The sequence below is a fragment of the Argopecten irradians genome, chromosome 1 (assembly GCF_041381155.1).
Source record: "Argopecten irradians isolate NY chromosome 1, Ai_NY, whole genome shotgun sequence".
NCBI classification, from domain to species: Eukaryota; Metazoa; Mollusca; class Bivalvia; order Pectinida; family Pectinidae; genus Argopecten; species Argopecten irradians.
In genome coordinates this window covers 37,009,377-37,028,617 of record NC_091134.1, presented here as the reverse complement: position 1 = coordinate 37,028,617, position 19,241 = coordinate 37,009,377, and the positions used below count along the sequence as shown (strand labels likewise).

General features: G+C 36.2%; 1 protein-coding gene across 1 annotated transcript; it reads left to right on the top strand.

Annotated features, from left to right (window-relative positions):
* The first annotated feature begins 1,571 nt into the window (after positions 1-1,571).
* LOC138310424 (beta-1,4-N-acetylgalactosaminyltransferase bre-4-like) lies at positions 1,572-13,275 on the top strand. Its single transcript, XM_069251644.1, has 7 exons — positions 1,572-2,064; positions 6,345-6,565; positions 7,774-7,961; positions 8,180-8,302; positions 10,177-10,278; positions 11,776-12,581; positions 12,917-13,275. The coding sequence occupies exons 1-6, from the start codon at positions 1,695-1,697 to the stop codon at positions 11,918-11,920; spliced, it is 1,149 nt and encodes a 382-aa protein (XP_069107745.1). The 5' UTR covers positions 1,572-1,694; the 3' UTR covers positions 11,921-12,581; positions 12,917-13,275.
* Positions 13,276-19,241: the final 5,966 nt, after the last annotated feature.

Here is a 19,241-nt window from a genome sequence, read left to right as displayed (position 1 = left end):
ATTTTGTAACAATAAGCAATTTTGGGACATCTACCATTTTACGTTGGATGCTCAAAACATTTAAAGCTGGTTAAAAAGTAAGGGCAATGTATGCGAATTACATAAAACGAAATTCTCATTCTGTTGAGAAAATTAGTTATTTCAGATTCAGGGTAAGAGATGTAATTTGTTTTAAAATGGTCACATTTTGAAAACCTTTATTTTGGGCTCCAACGTGGCAATTATGCCTTAAACAATCTGGATTTGTTTGAGTAGAGATGAAGAATAATGTGGATATAATGTGACACTTATAACTACGTGCACTTCAATAAACTGCACAAGTACTTACATTTATGCTCTATTTGACAATGTAGATTAGTAAGGTTGATATCACCGTGGTATTTTTGGAATGGATTGTAATTATATGATTAACTTGTCATTGATAATATGCACATTTATCCGCAAAGAATTGTTTTTTAATTAGGTTAAAATATTACTTTTAATCATCTTATTTTCGCGGGCAATTCAAGTTCGTGGGCTACAATAATCGGAAATTTTTCACGAAATCATATTGCCGTGAATAATTACTTTTAAGCGTAAACGCGAAATTAAATTGTGTTGAAAGTAATGTGTTTTACAGTAAAATATGTTTTGTCTATATCAGATAAACACAGCTAAAATAATGTCAATACAGCGATAAAACAACCACGATTACTTGTTTTTATTTTCTTAGAATATCGGAAATTCAGAATCTGGTACACACTTGGAAATAAAATTTGACCTGTTCTCCGACGTCATCAATAAAGGTCAAATATATTCAAGACATATAGTATAACGACATAAGTACATACTGGCATTGACAATGGTTATAACGAATGTATGACGTCGCACGATTGTATTGGTAGAAGGAAATTTCATACAAAGGAAACGAAAGGAAAAAAAACTCTAGTTATGTGAAATTGGATTTAACATTTTCATTAAACTTGTTCAAAGCTAATTGAACATTATTAATGAACTTTTATCAAAAAGATCCAGATTACAAACTAACGAATAGATACGGTTAAAAAATTCACGAATTTCTTTTAAAACGAGAAAATACCAATCTTAACTAACTGAAATTCGCAAGCTATAAAATCAATGCTAATTGGTCTGTTTCTTAAACTTCTAGGATCAAATTTTCATGACTAAGTAGATCTCCTGCGAATTCGAGCAAGTATCATCTCGCGAAATATCCGATATTTCATTTCTGTTATACATTTTATATTGGTGATTATAGATGAAAGGCGAGATATACAGCCATCGAAAATTGGCATCGATATGTCACGTTTTTGGCTCTAACAATCTACATTTCTGGCACGTTCCATGTAATATATAGTATTGGGGAGCTTGTAAAACAATCATGTCTACAAGTATTTGTGGAAAGAACGAAGGGACACGTAGGGGATAGGCGTTATGACGGCGTTGCCTCGCGACGGCATATGTACTGTCAGTTATTGGCGGAGAAGGAAGCAGAGTTGGTACGTTCAATAAAACCTTGGTATAGTGAGAGAGCAGCGCGGGAGATGTGTCAGAGTAAACTACACCTGAAAGGAAGCGCACAGAGATGGTGAACTGTAAACAAAACAGGACGTAACACCCACCGCCACCAATCGTCCAAACATGGTCGGTGAAGCAAGGATTCAACAGATGGCTACCAACACATTGTCTCTTCAGTTATGTTCCAAAGGAAAGATTTGCCGTCCGTTTTGTTCCTCGCTCTTCTCATCTTCATCATCGTCATTACTCTGTGTCAGATTCTCGTCGTCCACCGACACGACCAGCGAGGATACCATCTGTCTAAAAACCAGCAGATCGTCCAAAAGAAGAGAATGTACCGCGAGATGATAGGAAACTATAACTTTAAAAGATACAAAAATATCGCCAGAATAGAAGTGTTTCGTCGTAAAATCAAAACTGTTATTTCTACGCTGAGTGAACATGATAGCGGTATGGATATAATAGCTAACGACAAGAAGGACATTGCCTGGAGTATCCATGGCGAGGAAAAAACCATCACCCTCTGTGACCCAGTTCCGCCAAACCTAGGTAAGTTGATAAATTAATGCTTGTTATCTAGCCCACACTTCTACTTCAAAAAATAAAACAAATCGATGCCTCTAAAACAATATAGGCAAGTTGATATTTGTATTCAACTTCTTCCAAATAATAACTAACAGTTATACAGTCAAACCTTCTCAAGCTTGTTTGATCATGATAACTTTTCGAGATAACAAAGTACACAGGACTAGTATTATGAAACTTAAATATTTAGTTCTTTGTTTTTGAACAAGCAAAAATACTTCAAATTAAACAGGGTCGTCAGGTTATACCAGGGCAAATGAACGCGGTTCGACCGTGTTAAAAATTTAATAACTTCTCTGATCTTCGAAGATGCTAAAACTAAAGTATCTTGTGTATCTTTTTACAATCCTTACAGTATAATGTGACTTGGTGGGGTGTGCTACTTGGTGTCTTCGGGATCATGCTTTAGTTAAACAGAATTATAAAAAGGCAAGAAATTCACTATACAAGAACACGCAACACGAATATACCACAGCCTTCCAAAACACGCACAGCTAACAGGACGTAAATTAATCAAACAAAAAGAATCCTTACAATCCTTTGTGGTATTGTGTTGTAGAAACGGTAGTGGTGAATTTCTTAGTCGGAAAGTGTTGCTACGTGCTGAACGCGCATAGTCGAATAAAGGGACTCGTTGTTATTTCATTGTCGATGGATGAAACATTTAACACATTTTCATTCATCTTGTCTTGAAATCAAAAGCATCTGCCATATAAATGTCATTTTGTGCTATTAATTCATTTTTTTCCCGATTGCCTCTCGTGTTTCACAAGTTTTCAAAAAGCAGCCTAGAGATCCGCAGTTGTAAATCTCTCCTCATATCATTTGTACGACCATCTAGAGAATACACAACTGCGCGATTGTTATTTTACAGCGATATAACAGAATTTCTCCAGGTAAACCATGGTATTTTGTCACATATGCATATGCAGTAAAAGTCACATTATTGTTGAATGACGAGTCATACGCAAGGACGAAACAGAGGTACAATTAAGTTAAACTCTTGAAATAATTCTCAATCTTGTTCGCCTTTTGAAGTAAATCATATCCCTAGCTACCATGGTGAGAAATGAGCAGTCTTTGAAGATAATATTTTGTATGGAAGAACAGTAGTTCTACATGGATACCCATGATATGGCTTAGGGTTTAATTTTTGTAATTATAAGACTAAATTTGTTTATAAAAAATCAACAAAGTAATTAGTAATCTAAAAAAAACAATGTTCTCATGTTTTAATCCTCATTATACCATGTGGATTACAGCATCAAATCAAAGCTTAATTTGCGATTCTCGTATCACACGATGATCTGTAATATCACTCAACAAGGCTTAGTTCTACCTTTTGTCACACACCGGATTAAACAGACAAGTAATGTCCCTGTTACGTGACCGACAATCGTGTATGTACTAGCGAATCCCACTCTCTAGACATTATACCGGATTCCAATTCGATTTTTCTTACGTAAAATGTACTTTGATAGTAACATGTAATCACTTTAAATGACAATCATTAGAGATGTTGTTATAAATAAAAGTGTGTTCTAATTCTGAAGCTATTTACAGGCAGAACTATACAGGCAGAACTATACTGGTTGTGTGTACTTTCTGAGATAATGGCATGTTCACAAAACATTTAGTAAGTTAACACCTGTAAAACATTTAAAAGTATCACATTACTGCTTACCTTTTGGGTGTGAATAGAAACAAAAATATACATTATTATCACCGTCCCCTGACCTTTGATGACCTTTGACAAGTACGGAAAGACTACTAGGTAATGTGTTAGGATTGGATTTAGGCAAATAGCAGTAATAGTGAGGCTTCATGCTGAATATACGGACAAGGATAACACGTGCCAGGGGATGAGACAATATCGATCACATTCGTTTCCTTCTGTATTTTAGTATATGCAATTTTTGGTCACCGAAATACGCTTTACAATTTGATTTGATTAATTATTGAATTGTAGTAAAAAATTCCCCTCCCTTTTCTAGATGTCACGGCCTAGCAATCTTTTCCGTTTTCTAGTGTCACCGCCTAGCAATCTTTTCCGTTTTTTAGATGTCACGGCCTAGCAATCGTTTCCGTTTTCTAGACTACCATATCTCCGAATCTGTTCTTTTGATTAACCTAAAGAATATGGAATTTATTTCCACAGGGAATTGTAAAGAGCATGTTTGGGCATTGAAATTCGATGATTTCATTCAATAGACTGGAAAATCATCGAATCTGATTCGTTTCATTAAATTGAGAATTCTGGAGTTTATACCGTTCATCAGACTGAGTGGTTCTAAAGGCTTTATTCCGTTTAACAAAATAGTTTGTTCTTTAGTCCCGTAGTTAGTTTATTTTCTCTTCTTATTAAATTACAGTACAAGAACATTGATCCTGGAACTAAAAATGACCCAAGCAGATAAAAAGATAAAATGCTCCTAGAAATAGAATAGAAAAACAGAACAGGAAAGAAGCACCATTATGAGGACTGTAGTTTCAAATCAAAACTTACTAAGTAATTTGTATTTCTCGTATCACACGATATGTGATCTTTAATATCACCTTACAAGGCTTAGTTCCACCTTTTGTCACAGACCGGATTAAACAGACAATTAATGTTCCTGTTACGTGACCGACAATCGTGTATGTACTAGCGAATCCCACACTCTAGACATTATACCGGACTCCAATTCGATTTTTCTTACATAAAATGTACCTCTATAGTAAGATGTAATCACTTTAAAGATGCTCCACCACCGACAGAGCATAAATGATGTTAATCATTTGAACAATAATTGGTGTTTAATCGTGTATATATATATGTCTAAATAACAGAAAAAATAATATAAAATAATTTATTTCGCCTGCGCAATCAGTACTTCATTCCATATAGGATATAGTGTCACGGCATTTTTTCAGGATGCAATTAATAATTTTTCATATTTTTAACTTGAAGTAAAATTAAAAGCTCAAACTTTTCAATGGCGGTAATGGTGTAAAGTAAGTAACTTTTGTAACTGGAGAAAAATACTAAGTCGTCTGCTCCTGTTTTTAATAGTGAAACAATACCATTTGTCAGCGATGGAGCATCTTTAAATGACAATCATTAGAGATGTTGTTATAAATAAAAGTGTGTTCAAATTCTGAAGCTATTTACAGACAAAAATATACTGGTTGTGTGTACTTCCTGAGATAATGGGATGTTAAAAAGACGTTGAAGGTTATTAGTAGCTTTAAAACATGAGACAGCATGACATAACTGGTTACGTCTTATACGACTGAATCTAAATATAGATAAAGCCAGGTTAATGGAACTTATTATCCTGATTGATGGATTCTCCGTATACTATCTACTCCTAGGACACATCAATACCAATGTCTCAAAAAAGAAAGGGATAGAAATAAATCATGCGGTTGACCTTACATGCTACCGCCGTTTACTCCGTTTGATTTCCTATCTTCCCTATACTATTTACCCACAGGACACGTAAATACCAATTTAACAAAAACGAATAGAAGGAAAAAATCATGCAGCTGACCTCACTTTTTACAGCCATTTGACAGTTTTATTTTCCCTCTCTCTATACTGTTTACCCATAGGACACGTAAATACCAATTGCTCCAAAAAGAAAAGAAAGAAAAAAATAAGAAAAAAATCATGCAGCTGACCTCACTCTTTACAGCCATTTGACAGTTTTATTTTCCCTCTTCTCTATACTATTTACCCATAGGACACGTAAATACCAATTTCACAAAAATAATAGAAAGAAAAAATCATGCAGCTGACCTCACTTTTTACAGCCACTTGTCAGTTTTATTTTCCCTTTTCTCTATTCTATTTACCCATAGGACACATACCAATTTCACCAAAAAGTAAGCTACCGTTAACAACCGAGTTTCACAAAGTTGGTTTATCGGTTTGATCTCACATTAATTTCAGTAGAATTACGCCTTACATAGCCATTTGTCCCTTAAAGAACATGTCCTTGAATCTATGCTGCTCTGTAATGATAATTAAAAGAGTAATGAAAGTGTTTTCTTGTTGGACCTTACATTCTAGAGCAATTTACTAAGACTTATGGGAGAATCCAATCTACCACTGACAAAGCCAGTTCCAAAATTAAAAGTTTTTTTATTGGTGTGATTCTGTCTTATTTTCAGTTGAATCTAGAATACGTCCTTGATAAATGAATCTAAACTTCTGTAGTGATAATTAAAGAAATGAAAAATGTTTCACTATTTTTTTTCAGTTGGATCTGTCCAGAACTGTAACACGACCTGTCGTCTGGGGTCTAAGCAAGCTGTTATTCCGGGCGGGTACTGGAGGCCACAAGCCTGTGTTTCCCGACACAAGGTCCTGATTGTGATTCCATTCAGGGACCGCCGCCGTCATCTAACAATACTTCTACAGAATTTGGTCGGCATGCTTCAGCGTCAACAGTTAGAGTTCAGGATTTTAGTAGCGGAACAGGTAAGCAGACATGAAATTTAAGTGTTACATACTTTTAGACTGACAGGTCTGAGGATAAATTGCTTCATAGGTGAACGTGATATATTACTCAATAGTACGGATACACACCCATTCAATGTGGGCGGCGTTTTATTTCCGTCGGGATTTTATTCAAATGCTTTAGAGGATTAGTGTTTGGTTTTGAACTAAAATATTTACCTTGGATACATTAATAAAGTACAAGGCTCAGTTGTTCAAACGGTTAATTAAAGTTTAAAAACAATTTTAAAAAAAATATATAGAAAGAAATCCTTTAGAATGGAATGTTTATGAAGTTTGCTTCAAAAGGAATTATTTCATATTTATTTGAACGTACTATAGTACTGAGAAAATTTTTTGAAGTACATCGGAAATTTTATGGAATACTGTAGTATGTTCTATTCTTTACTCCAGGGGTTACTCTCACTATCATTATCCATGGAATATTGCATAGCAAAACTAAAATCAGTTAAAGAGAAAAAAACTGACCAGTCAAAAGCCTGTAAAGAATCCATTTGAAGATATTACAGAGCCATCGACGCCCAACTTAAAATCCTAATCAATTATATATACAGGGGTGTAATTGACGAAAGTGATAATAACCCCTAGAGATTCGACGATGATTCGTTACCTACTTGCTAACTTTAGAGACTACCATAGGTTTTGCTGTAAATGAGAAATGCAAAATTCACTAATTGTCTTTTTGAATAATTGACCGTAGATAACTCAATCGCTTTATGAATTTACATTTTTTTTTTGATTTTGGAATACTAACTGTCGCAAAACGTTTGTAATATCAAAGTTATGGCAACCATATGAAGTGATTAACATTTTACTGGCACCAATAAGGACATAATGTGTCGATAATAAAGAAATACAGAAATATGAATGCCATCTATAAAGAATATTTCCTATCATAGGATCTATAAAGTGTCTTTATCAATACATTTTGGCAACCTTACCATTCTCCTGGCAAAACCAGACAATAGTAATATTCATCTTGGTGATAATCCAAGTCTCAAGTAACTCACAGAAGAAATAATTTAATTCCATTGAGACCTTATTGTGACTTTTATTAGTTGATTGAGGCAATTGTGGAACATCAGCAGCACCCACTGTGGGATTACTGCAGACTAATAGAGTAGTTAGGCTTCGGCAACGTGGACAGTTTCTAATTTTTTTTGTTGCAGTTCGGTAACGCAACTTTCAACAAAGGCCGTTTGATGAATGCTGCTTTCCTAGAGGCGGTGAAACGCTTTAACTTTAACTGTGTGATATTTCATGACGTCGATCTTGTACCAGAAAATGACAGAAACCTTTACTCCTGTCCATGGCAGCCTACTCACCTATCAGTGGCCGTAGATGAAATGCATTACAGGTATATCAATTGATACATTTACACATTTGTCATACAAACCCATTATAAAACATTTGTAATCTCATTACATACAAATACTAATTCAGGTGAAAGCTTATGAAATCGGCTATAATTTCTCTATCGAAATATTTTCTTATTAAGATAATTGAATTGATGTTTGTATGGATCAGTTATTGGCTTTTGGTGATGTATCCTTGCATACATGATTTTTGTTGAAGGTTAAAGTACGAACTACTTGTTGGCGGAGTACTTGCAATGACGTTGGAGCACTTCCGGTTAGTAAATGGGTATTCTAACGAATACTGGGGCTGGGGTGCGGAGGACGACGACATGGCTTACAGGTAAAAATAGAAGGGTTGATATTGACAGCAAGTACAGACTTATAAATAATATGTAAGAGGGGAAGTCCTTGTAAAAATAAATTTTGCACATCAGTTTTCAAAAATTATTTTATTTCGTTCAATAATAATAATAAAGCAAACTCAACACGTTCATGGTTTTATTGCATAAACCAAAAGTAATTTTAACCCCTCGGGCTCCGTCCTTTGTATGTGGTCGATATCGCTCTTGGTTTGTGCCATAAAATCTGCGATCGACCTCATCTATATGATGTAATTGTATGTATTCTATGACTTTCAAGTCACTGATATATGAAGTAGTGTCAGCGATAAAATGCTACTATGTATATTTTTTTTTTTAATTATCTTGTTCTGGTTAGAATCGTTAATATCTGATCAACGCCGTTGATAGTGAGGGCTAAATGGTTGATTTGTATGTTTCTAAACGGTTTCAATAACGCCGAAGGACTCCATCTATCTGTCATCTAATAATGCTTGTTACTGTCTGGTCACAAAGCTGGAAAATCCAAATATCTTTACTAGCTGATGCTTGAGAAAAATCTGTATGAAGTACCACAGCAAGACACCGGTAGTTGTCTTGACTAGAAATCAGTTACCATGCTGATATCGACGCCGAAATTTCATCACACTTCGTTCGTGTCTTCTTGCCTCCCATCATAAATGTTAACGAATGCAGATTGTGGTTCCGAACAGGATAGGGCACACTTGTCCCCAAGTGAATATAAACACTTCTACCGAAGTCACCGCTCCGAATCAAATCAACTTTGTCAATAAAGTCCCGTTATTTGAATGCCTTGCAGCCAAGTTAATACACGCTCACGAACAATATTAGAAAAAAGTAGATTTTGGCTTAGAAGCTTAGATAAAATATCACATTGGAAAAGTTTGTCTCGAGGGCACCTATTGCTACAACGTACAGAAGGTTTCTAGACAGTTAAGTTTTAAAAACCTGAATGTATTGATTAATGTGAGAGAAGTCCACAATTCCATGTTAATGTTTCAGACTAATAAAAATGTTCCTTATTTTGAACAACTCACTGCTCAAGCCATTTCATTTCTCTTTTCGACGTTTTAATATCCCTCATTATTTAGCCCAAAATTAGGGTTCTATACAAGTCTTTATGTTAGCTAGTGCCTGATCCAATTCCCACAATACGTATTCAGATACTATATAAGTTTGAGTGTTACGATATCGATATATCCAGGCCATTTATTGTGTTTTCGTCGAAGCAGTTATTTTATATAATGCAGTTATAGACAAGACAAATACAAATACAAAAAATGATGTTAATTAGCAAACGAGGAAAAGTCAGTAAGGAATATTGAAAAGTTTCTGTCGGCAGTGATGTATTTTTTATGTTCATTTTTGCGCCATTCATTTTAGATTCGGTATTAACTTCAAATAGAATTCAAGCAAACTTTAAAAAAACCAATGTCCAATTAAGCTCATTTCCAATTCTATCTGGGTTTGGTAGTTTTGCCGGTCCTGTATATCATATTGGCCCTTAAATCTAAATAGGTAATTACGTTCAGTAGAATAGGATCACTTGATGGTGTAATGAAATATAATTCAATATTGTATGTAAAAACGAACAATTTTATAATGTCATCATCTTAACGTAAAAGATAATCGCGTTTATAACGTCGCATCTGACTGACTGACACAACAGCTTAACGACATCTTAGAGAAAAGTATCCAATTTCATTTTAATTTCCAATTTCATTTTAATTAGATTGAATTAAAAGGATTAACTTATCAGGATTCATCGTATTTTAATTTTATAAGGATTCATCATTTAATTCCTCTTTTATACATAACACGTTTTATTTTTTTTTTCTCTTTTTTTTTTCTCAAGAATTTTGCTTTCCGGCTTACGGATAATGCGGCCATCGTCTGTTGTCGCTAGATACCGGATGCTACGTCATGAAAAACGAGAGCCATCAGCATGGAGCTCCAGGTAATGGCCCTAACATGTCATCGTACAGATGGTATATCATGATTATTATAGATAATTATAATCAACTATTTTGTTTACGATAAACAGGTAATATCGGAAAATAACTCATTGACCAAAGTCATTAAAGATGGAACCCCTTGGTTAATATAACGCTACTGCAATGTATTGGTATTGGTGAAATGTGGTTTAATGCCACCTAGTGATATACTACATGGAAGTATAGTTCACTGGAATGGCACTATAACTAATTCTGTTCTAATTCTTTATTTCTTTAACGAGGATTGCACACAGCCCTAGGGCTACTAGATGCTCTCCTCGACACATATGACAATACAATATATACATGACAATACATTAGAATAACGCACACACTCTCACTCACACAAACATTCCATGACAAAAAAAATGAGAAAGGGAAGAGGGAGAAAGAAATCGAGAGAGAAGAGAGTGAGACTTAGAAAGAGACAGGCGAAGGAGGGGGAGAGAGCGATGCAGATGCAGATGGGAGGGGAAATGAAGTGTAAAGAAATAATTATTTAGAATCTTTTGGAGTTGATGATGTATTCGAAAACGGAATCAAAAATAATTTTGTTTGATGAATCGGTATTATCTTCAGAGCCATGTAATAAAATTTTGACAAAGATATCAGGTATGAGATTGATGATAAGGTCAGGATTGACATTTGGAGCCAGCTCTTTACAAGTATTTTGAATTAGTTTTGTACGTGGGATTATAAATCTAGGACATAATAAAAAGAAGTGTTTTTCATCCTCAGGAGAGTACACATAAATCACAATATTTATTTGGTGTCAATTTGTAAGAAAATCTATGTTTGTTTAGGGCACTAAGGCCCATTCTTAATCTACATTGACTGATTTTACCTTTTCTATGCCCATACGTATTTAGTGGATTTGATTTTGTAGTCGAAAGTTTTGATAGTGCTTGTGAAAAGGAGTTAAGAGTGGGTTTGTTCCTTATGTGTTCGGGAAGATTGTTCCAGTCTCTAATAGTTTTTGGAAAGAAAGATTGGTGATAAAATGTTTTTTTGGAAGGAACTGGAAGTAGTGTATTAGAATTTCTGAAATTGTAGTTTGGTGTGCGATGTGAAAATTCTAAACTGTATTGCAGTAATGTTGACAGATCAAATGTGTATACTGTTGTCATAATCGAGTTATTTTTTGCAATTTTGGTCGCTGATTTATAGGCAATTATTTTCGGCGTCAATGTAATTCATTTTTCCGGGTACTTGATGGAGAGTTGTCTCGTGACTAGATGTCATTGCTTTGATTTTTAACGTAAATCTTAAAATGCAACGATCTTACTTTAGCGAATACCTGTGTAATTGACAGGTGATCCTAAAATAACATTATAAGATGTTTATCTAAATCAAAACACTATCTGCAGCCTATCTAAATGCAATATATCAATATTATATTAATTGAGCATCAACGCGTCATACTTGTTTAAAAAGTATTAAAACTGTGTCCTTGATTTTAGGACAAAATTACTCAAAAGCGTGAACAAACGGTTCCAGTTGGATGGACTAAATAACGTGCCTTACAGACTTGTGTTCAGTAAAGAGGAGCCTCTATTTCTGCACATGATGATCGATGTCGGCCGACCAAATGAAGTCGGCTCCTAGCTCAACCAGAACTTCTAAAATAATGACAGTCGATGTCGGCCAATGACGGATCCACACTCCCAAGCTCAACCAAAACTTCAAAAACAAAGGCATCAAATGTCGACTAATGGTACACGCTTCCAGCTCAACCGAGAACTCCAATCAAGGCAGCTCATGCCAACCAACGGACGGTGGCTCCTAGCTAGCTCATCCAACGTTTAAAACAAGGACAATGTCGACTGACCAAGGGTACGCGGCTTCTAACTTGTTCATTGCAAACTTCCAGGACAAAAAACAGTTGAGTTCGGTATTCCAAGAGTACATGCCTCCTGTCGTAGCTGTCGGTAACAACACACGAGGATAAATCACTTCTGGTTATGTCAACCTTGTTATCTGTCGACAAACAACAAACTTGTCGTCAGAACAGCGGACTTGTCGTCAGAACAACAAACTTGTCGTCAAAACAGCGGACTTGTCGTCAGAACAACAAACTTGTCGTCAGAACAGCAAACTTGTCGTCAGATCAGCGGACTTGTCGTCAAAACAACAAACTTATCGTCAGAACAGCGGACTTGCTCTGCAGCTTAAGGTGGCCTCAAGATAAAACCTGGTTGTCCATGAGAGAAAATGATAAGTTAGGAGGTGGCCATGGTGATGACTTTCTTGTAACAGATCAACAGAAGTAAGGCTTTTTTTCTTCTTTTTGATATGCTCAGTCGGCCTTGTAAGTGCATATAATGTGCATAAGGAATTAACTACAGTACATGTATACGAAATTAAAATAGCTGCACATTTTATGTTTAAACATATGGTATATACATGATTTGAATGTTAAAAGAATAATATAGCTACATATATATTAATAACTTAAAGGAAACATACAATAGTAGATCCGTTGATTTTTTTCAGATACATTTTTTTTGTAAATTTTAAGTTACAAATACCGTGTATAGCATTTGTTTTAAGTAAACAACACTCACAATATGTTATGTTAAGATTTACCTTATATTTTTGCAGCTGCAGAACAGCCAGATCGGATCCAAGATTGATTTATCCTGAAATAGAAGTGTTTACTACTAAGGCAAGGTCCTTTCTTCTATGTTGTTTTACCTAGAACTTGTCAGACTTGTGTTCGTCAATGTTGAAAGTGAATTGCTTGACATTAGAAGCAATGATGTACAACGTATATCATGTAAAAAGTAAAACGGTGAAGTTTCCGATTAGGCAGAGTTCATAACGCCAGAGACCTCGCTGCGAATCTTAGATTTCATATGTGAATGTATTGTATTGCAATGCGGGTTAATTTACTCGAGAAAATTAACAACGACGACGCGCATCATTATATACGCAAAATAAAGTTGTTTGCAGAATATAGAATTAAGAAAACTCTACTTTCTCGGTTTTTTTTTAGTTTTCTTTTTAAATTATATAATAAAAGCTTATAATGCAAACACAGTATTCTGAAGAAATGTTTTCAGATATTCTATCTGAACTGTAGAAATGACGCAGAATGTCTGAAAACCTGAGAGTCTTTGTCACATTTTGTAATGTAGTTAATTAAACATGGAAACAAATGGAAAACGTAAAATCAAAATGGAGCAATTAGGATGTGAGAAATAAACAAGATGTGTGATCTCAGGAAGTATTAGCTACGTTATGACACCGGATTAAAATGTCGCAATGTCAGTAGGGGGTGTAGACAATGTACAATGCACTAAGACTGCGATATTTTCTTAAGGTTTTCAGAACCGTTAGACTTATTTACGCATGGATATTGCCAATGTAACTTTCACTAGGTCCATAGACTATGTGTTGTCATGCATGATATATGGGTTGAACAATGTATTATAAGCGTACACAGTTTAACGGTAACAACATTTTGGCACTGTTCGCACTAGTTAATTTTCGCGAAAATTTAATGACGATAATTATATTTTCTTTAAAGGTGCACAACCTTTCCGAAAAGGCTTTCAACTATTAAAAGGGGAACATAAAACGAAATTGTTAACTTTGCACAATCTCAAATGATATTAGCTTACCGTGAATATTTCTATTATCGTCACCTTCTGAACAATTTAATTTAAAAAATTAAACGTTCATTTTTATAACGCGGGTCGTATTACATTGTATGTATCCCGAATTCGTTCTGCCTAACTTTAGTTGACAACACTGTGCCAGACGGCAAAACGGAGAATCTTCACTGTTAACATGGATTGTTCAGGGAATTTTCTTGTGTGAAATTATTTTGGGTTTTTTTTAAAAGAAACTTTTAATGTCTGTTTAGGAAAGGGTTGAGCCTTTAATATGGTAATTATTATGATTGCACAAATTGGTCCTAGAGCTAACCTGTTCAATATCAGTAGCTTAAACTTTTTTGTTGTCCTTGTTGACATATTGTCGCAAGGTATTTTTTGTGATAATGTGGGATATTTTGCGATGTCCATTCTTGTTGCCATTCATGGGTATATTAATAATTTCTTTCCCCTGTATGAATTGCAAGGTGTTCTTTGGTGGTTTTCTTCTGATAGGTTTTCACTGTTGTATATGGTATACTTATAAAAGCCATTTTTGTTGTTTTGTAATGTGGTATATGTCCACGCAGTCACTTTATTTTCCGGTATGGTGTATTTTTACAGGGGTTTTATGTTCCGTAAGGTACATCTGGCACAGGGTCTTTGTGCTGTCCTTTCAGTAATCAGTCGTATCTATTATTGGAATTTGCGCCACAGTTTCCGCTGATATTTGTTTCTCAAGTGGGTACTCACGGAGTTAATGTGGTGCAGACTGCCACATGATTTAGTCAGCGTTTTATTGGAGCCGATGGCACTCCTAATTTGGCGTGAGGAATTAGTCTTCTTTAGCTTTCACAAAAAGCATTATCGTTCAATTCCATTCCGGGCTAGGAATTAAAATAAGTAAGCGTGCTTTTCAGAGCGGAAGTCAATGTTTCTAGTGAGCTGTTTGGTAGATATTTTTGCTGTGCTTCCGAGACTGTGTTAGAGTGTATCTTTGTCTATTTCTCTGTCATTCTGACTATTCTACCGTTATTGTTGGGATAGGTGTTTTCTGCTAGATTTGCGTAGACAGACATACCAGTAGTTATTATCATTTACATGCTATTCCAAGACAATTTCAAGTTTATAATGTTGAACAAATATGAGCCTGTGTTCAATCAGAGGTGATTCCATGGTGATCAATTTATGTATAAATGGCTGTCCACATAAAGGGATATGTTTGCTCTTGGCAAATTAGATGTCATTTTATAGACAAGAGAGACATGATAGAAACGTTTGCATCCTGGTAGGGTCTTCTAATGCAAAATATCCCCGCAATTACAGTTCTCAACTTCTCATCTTTGTCTTTGACAGACATTCTATTGTATCACATTTTGTATTAGAAAATATATTCTTCCTGACATCTGACACTTGACCTCTTTTTCGTCTTTTCCCCATTTCACTTTATATTGTTTTCTTCATCTTTCCATTTTACACTTTTTCATTTATTTTGTCTCTTTTGTATCTCTATCCGAGATATTTGACCTCTGACTTCGTTTCGGCATCTAATCCTTGACTTCTTACTTCGTCCCTCCATCCGACATCTGACTCTTGACCTTTCACTTTGTCCTTCCATCTGATACATGACCCTTGACTCCGTTTTCTCATCTGACTCTTGACCTTTAACTTCGTCCATCAGCAGCATAGAAGATCTTTTTAAGTACCTTTGTTTAATGTCAGGCTGTAGCCGATATGGAGGCATTTGTCCGAGTTACACGACTGTCCCTGGACATTTTCATTATCGATTTCATCCTTCTCCGTGTGCAGATGTGATAGGAATACGCCCGACCACAGAAAACTTTATTATCTATTTTATTGACATATCGACGTGTCAGCACTGTGCAAGTGGGTCTAATGCAGCCTGCTACAAGAGATAAACGCATTGTTACGTGGCAAGTCTTTAAAGACAACTACTTTGTTAAAACGCCATATAAAGTGTTCTAAACGATAATGCTAAACCTTTTAATCCACACCATAGGTACCGGTAACTAAGCCATTTGACCGTCGGGGACATGCGCACTAGCCTAGTTACACTAATATAAGCCTATCTACATTTTCCAGCTTCCAAAGAATCAATTTATTGCGTGAAACGTGGAAGATATGTTGTAGGTACATTAAAAGTGGTTGATATATGAAACATGAAGCACTTTCTAATGAATTTAAAATGTTCCCATTAGCGTCAGAAAACGATGATGAACGGCTACACAAACTGCTTTAGTTCTTCACAAAGATCCAATCGATAGGGAAATTGGCTCCTTGAACTCTTCTATACCCAAGTTGATAGCGTCGAGCACTTGTACAAGGACGCAGATTTTCACTGGCACGCAAGTATACGTCTTTCTCTGATGTTTAAACAATCGGAACCGGTATTAATGGGATCTTCGTGCAATTCACATAACCAGAATAAAACACCAAGAAGCCCAAGAGAATCCTGAAGGTCATATGAAAAAAAATCTTAAGACGAAAGCGTCAAAACTTTTCTGCTTCTAGCTAGAATATGTTTTCGATATAGTTTGTTTCAGTCTACAGTGTCTGTGCCGCATGCAACGTAAGAGCTACACATAGGTATCACTATGTCGGCGACGTCGGCGTCGGCTTCGGTGTCGTTGGCGGCGGCGTCCGGAAAACAGTTTACGTGGGATAACTTAAATATTTATTGTCCGATTTCAACCAAACTAGCTTTTTTTATTGCTTTATATCAATGAGATCTCGGATGATTTCGATTCTGGTTAAATCCGTCAATATTTGCAGTTTCGGGACTTTAAAATGGTCAAAACAGATAAATCAACGATTTCGGCACGATAACATTAGTATTTATTGTTCGATTTCAACTTTGATGTATTGCTTTATTTCAATGAGATCTCGGATTAGATTTATAGTGGTCAAAATCCGTCAATATTTGCAAGAGTAACGGGACTTCATAATTACCAAAACAGACAATATCTTGGTTACTGCTCAGATTTCAACCAAATTATATATATTGCTTTAAATCAATAGGATCTCACATGGGTTTGATACTGTTCAAAATCCGTCAATATTTGCAAGAGTTACGGGACTTGATATCTTCCCTTATATAACTAACTATTTTTATAATGTTTGAACTGCTGTGCAGGCGACACATCCACTTCCGTAGAATTCTTGTTTACTAATTTAGCTACAACCCACCTGTTAGTTGCGCAAAAGAATAATTCTGAAACAAATTTTAAGAAAGGACTAGTGTGCACACAGTCAATGGGCTATAACGACAGGTAGTAAGCGAATTCCTGTGGCCCGGAAATACAGAATTCACCGTAAACAACGGGTGTCAGGCGAGGTACTGTGACCCGGAAATACAGAATTCACTGAAAAAACGCTGGTGGTAGGCGAGATCCTGTGACCCGGAAATAAGGAGTTTACTGAAAAATTGACTTTATTTTTCAGTGAATTCATTATTTCTGGGAAATAGGAACTCGCCAACCACCTGTGACTAATCCATCAGTAGTGTGGACAATAGCATTGAGCAACAACATTCCTTGACATGAGCATGGTTGGCTACGACTGCTTCAATATCCGGAGCCTGAGCACAATTATTGGGCAACATTCGCGGATGTGAGCACATTCACTGGGCAACATCGTTTGCTGGTGTTGGCGCACGTTCGATATGGGCATATTGGATATGGACACTATCACTGAGCTACAATAATTCCCAGTTGTGGGCATTATCATTGGGTGTGCTACAACATTGGGTTACAACGTTCCCCGGTGTGGGCACGATCTACTGGGTACAAAGCTCGCGGCTGTGGACACGATCAACGGGGTACAAAGCTCGCGGGTGTCGGTACAATACACGGGGTACAAAGCTCGCGGCTGTGGGCACAATCAACGGGGTACAAAGCTCGCGGGTGTTGGCACACTCAACGGGGTACAAAGCCCGCGGGTGTGGGCACCAAAGCTCGCGGGTGTGGGCACGATCAACGGGGCACAAAGCTCGAGGGTGTAGGCACAATCAACGGGGTACAAAGGTCGCGGGTGTGGGCACAATCAACGGGGTACAAAGCTCGCGGGTGTGGGCACAATAAACGGGGTACAAAGCTCGCGGGTGTGGGCACAATCAACTGCTTTACTTGTACCAAACTTGCAACGTTACAGAGGTATGTTAGCCACGCGAGTATAATACGAAGCTCTCAGAGAAAGAGAGAGAGAGAGAAAGCTTCGCCTGATCATCCATATCAGAACCGGAGTTTGATTATAGCTCTAAATGGGTGGTACAGAATGTTTTAATGAAGGACTATAATCGAATCATTGTTTGAACTGACAATCATTTGTGAAACAGTTAATGCAAACATTTAATGCCATTAATTGATGATAGTGGATGGCGTTATCTGTAAACGCTGATCTCAACTGAAGCCTTAATCAATGATTCGCGTGTGTGCTGCTTAGGATTTATCATTTAATGTTTTTATCACTTCAGTATTAATTTTCTTCTTCTGTACATCGATCGCTTCCGCAATCACAAGCAAGAGACCCAAAACTTTACTGCAGCTTTTTATAGTAAATCGTAAACCAAAGATATGCTTTGAAATCATTTGAAAGCTTTGCATTATTGCTTCAAAAGCTCAATATGCAGATCGAAGATTCGGACCTAGGCATTAATAATAGTTGACAAAAACAGCACACAGAACTTACAAATATCTGGGAAACAGTTGAAGAAATTTCGTGAAACGAGTTGTCATGGGGATGTTTTTGACTTTTGCAGGTGAAATAAAATACGATGATCACGCCTCCCTTTCAATCTTCGTGTAATGTCAAAGTGGAAACAATTTAAGACTGTTTGTCATGATTGTGTTCTTTTTTAATCTGAGAAACAGAGAGATACAAGACCGGTACTGTCGTACTGTAAGACGATGGATTGTAATTTTAATTCTTCTTCGCGTTTTACGCACTTCTGGTGGTTTTTTTTTTTTTTTTTTTTTTGAGAACAGAGTTTTGTAATTTTGATAAAAAGGGCTTTTGATGCAAATCTGCTTTCAATTCGTGACTGCATCTTTTTATTTCACGCAGCAAAGCGTTTTCTAATTTCTGTGTTAGATTGCCAATCATTTTTCCATAATACTCTCATGCAGCGTGGCTTCCCTTCTGTGTTTGAAGGTGAAAACTAGTAATCGTTTTTAATCCCGCCATGGGGCTTGGCGATTCGAGTTTTCCTCGTTGGATAATGATAACGTGGTTCGTGACACTATCATACGCACAAGCTGGTTGATCGCTATTCGCATTAATATATTCTCTCTAACCTTTGGTAATCAAGATAC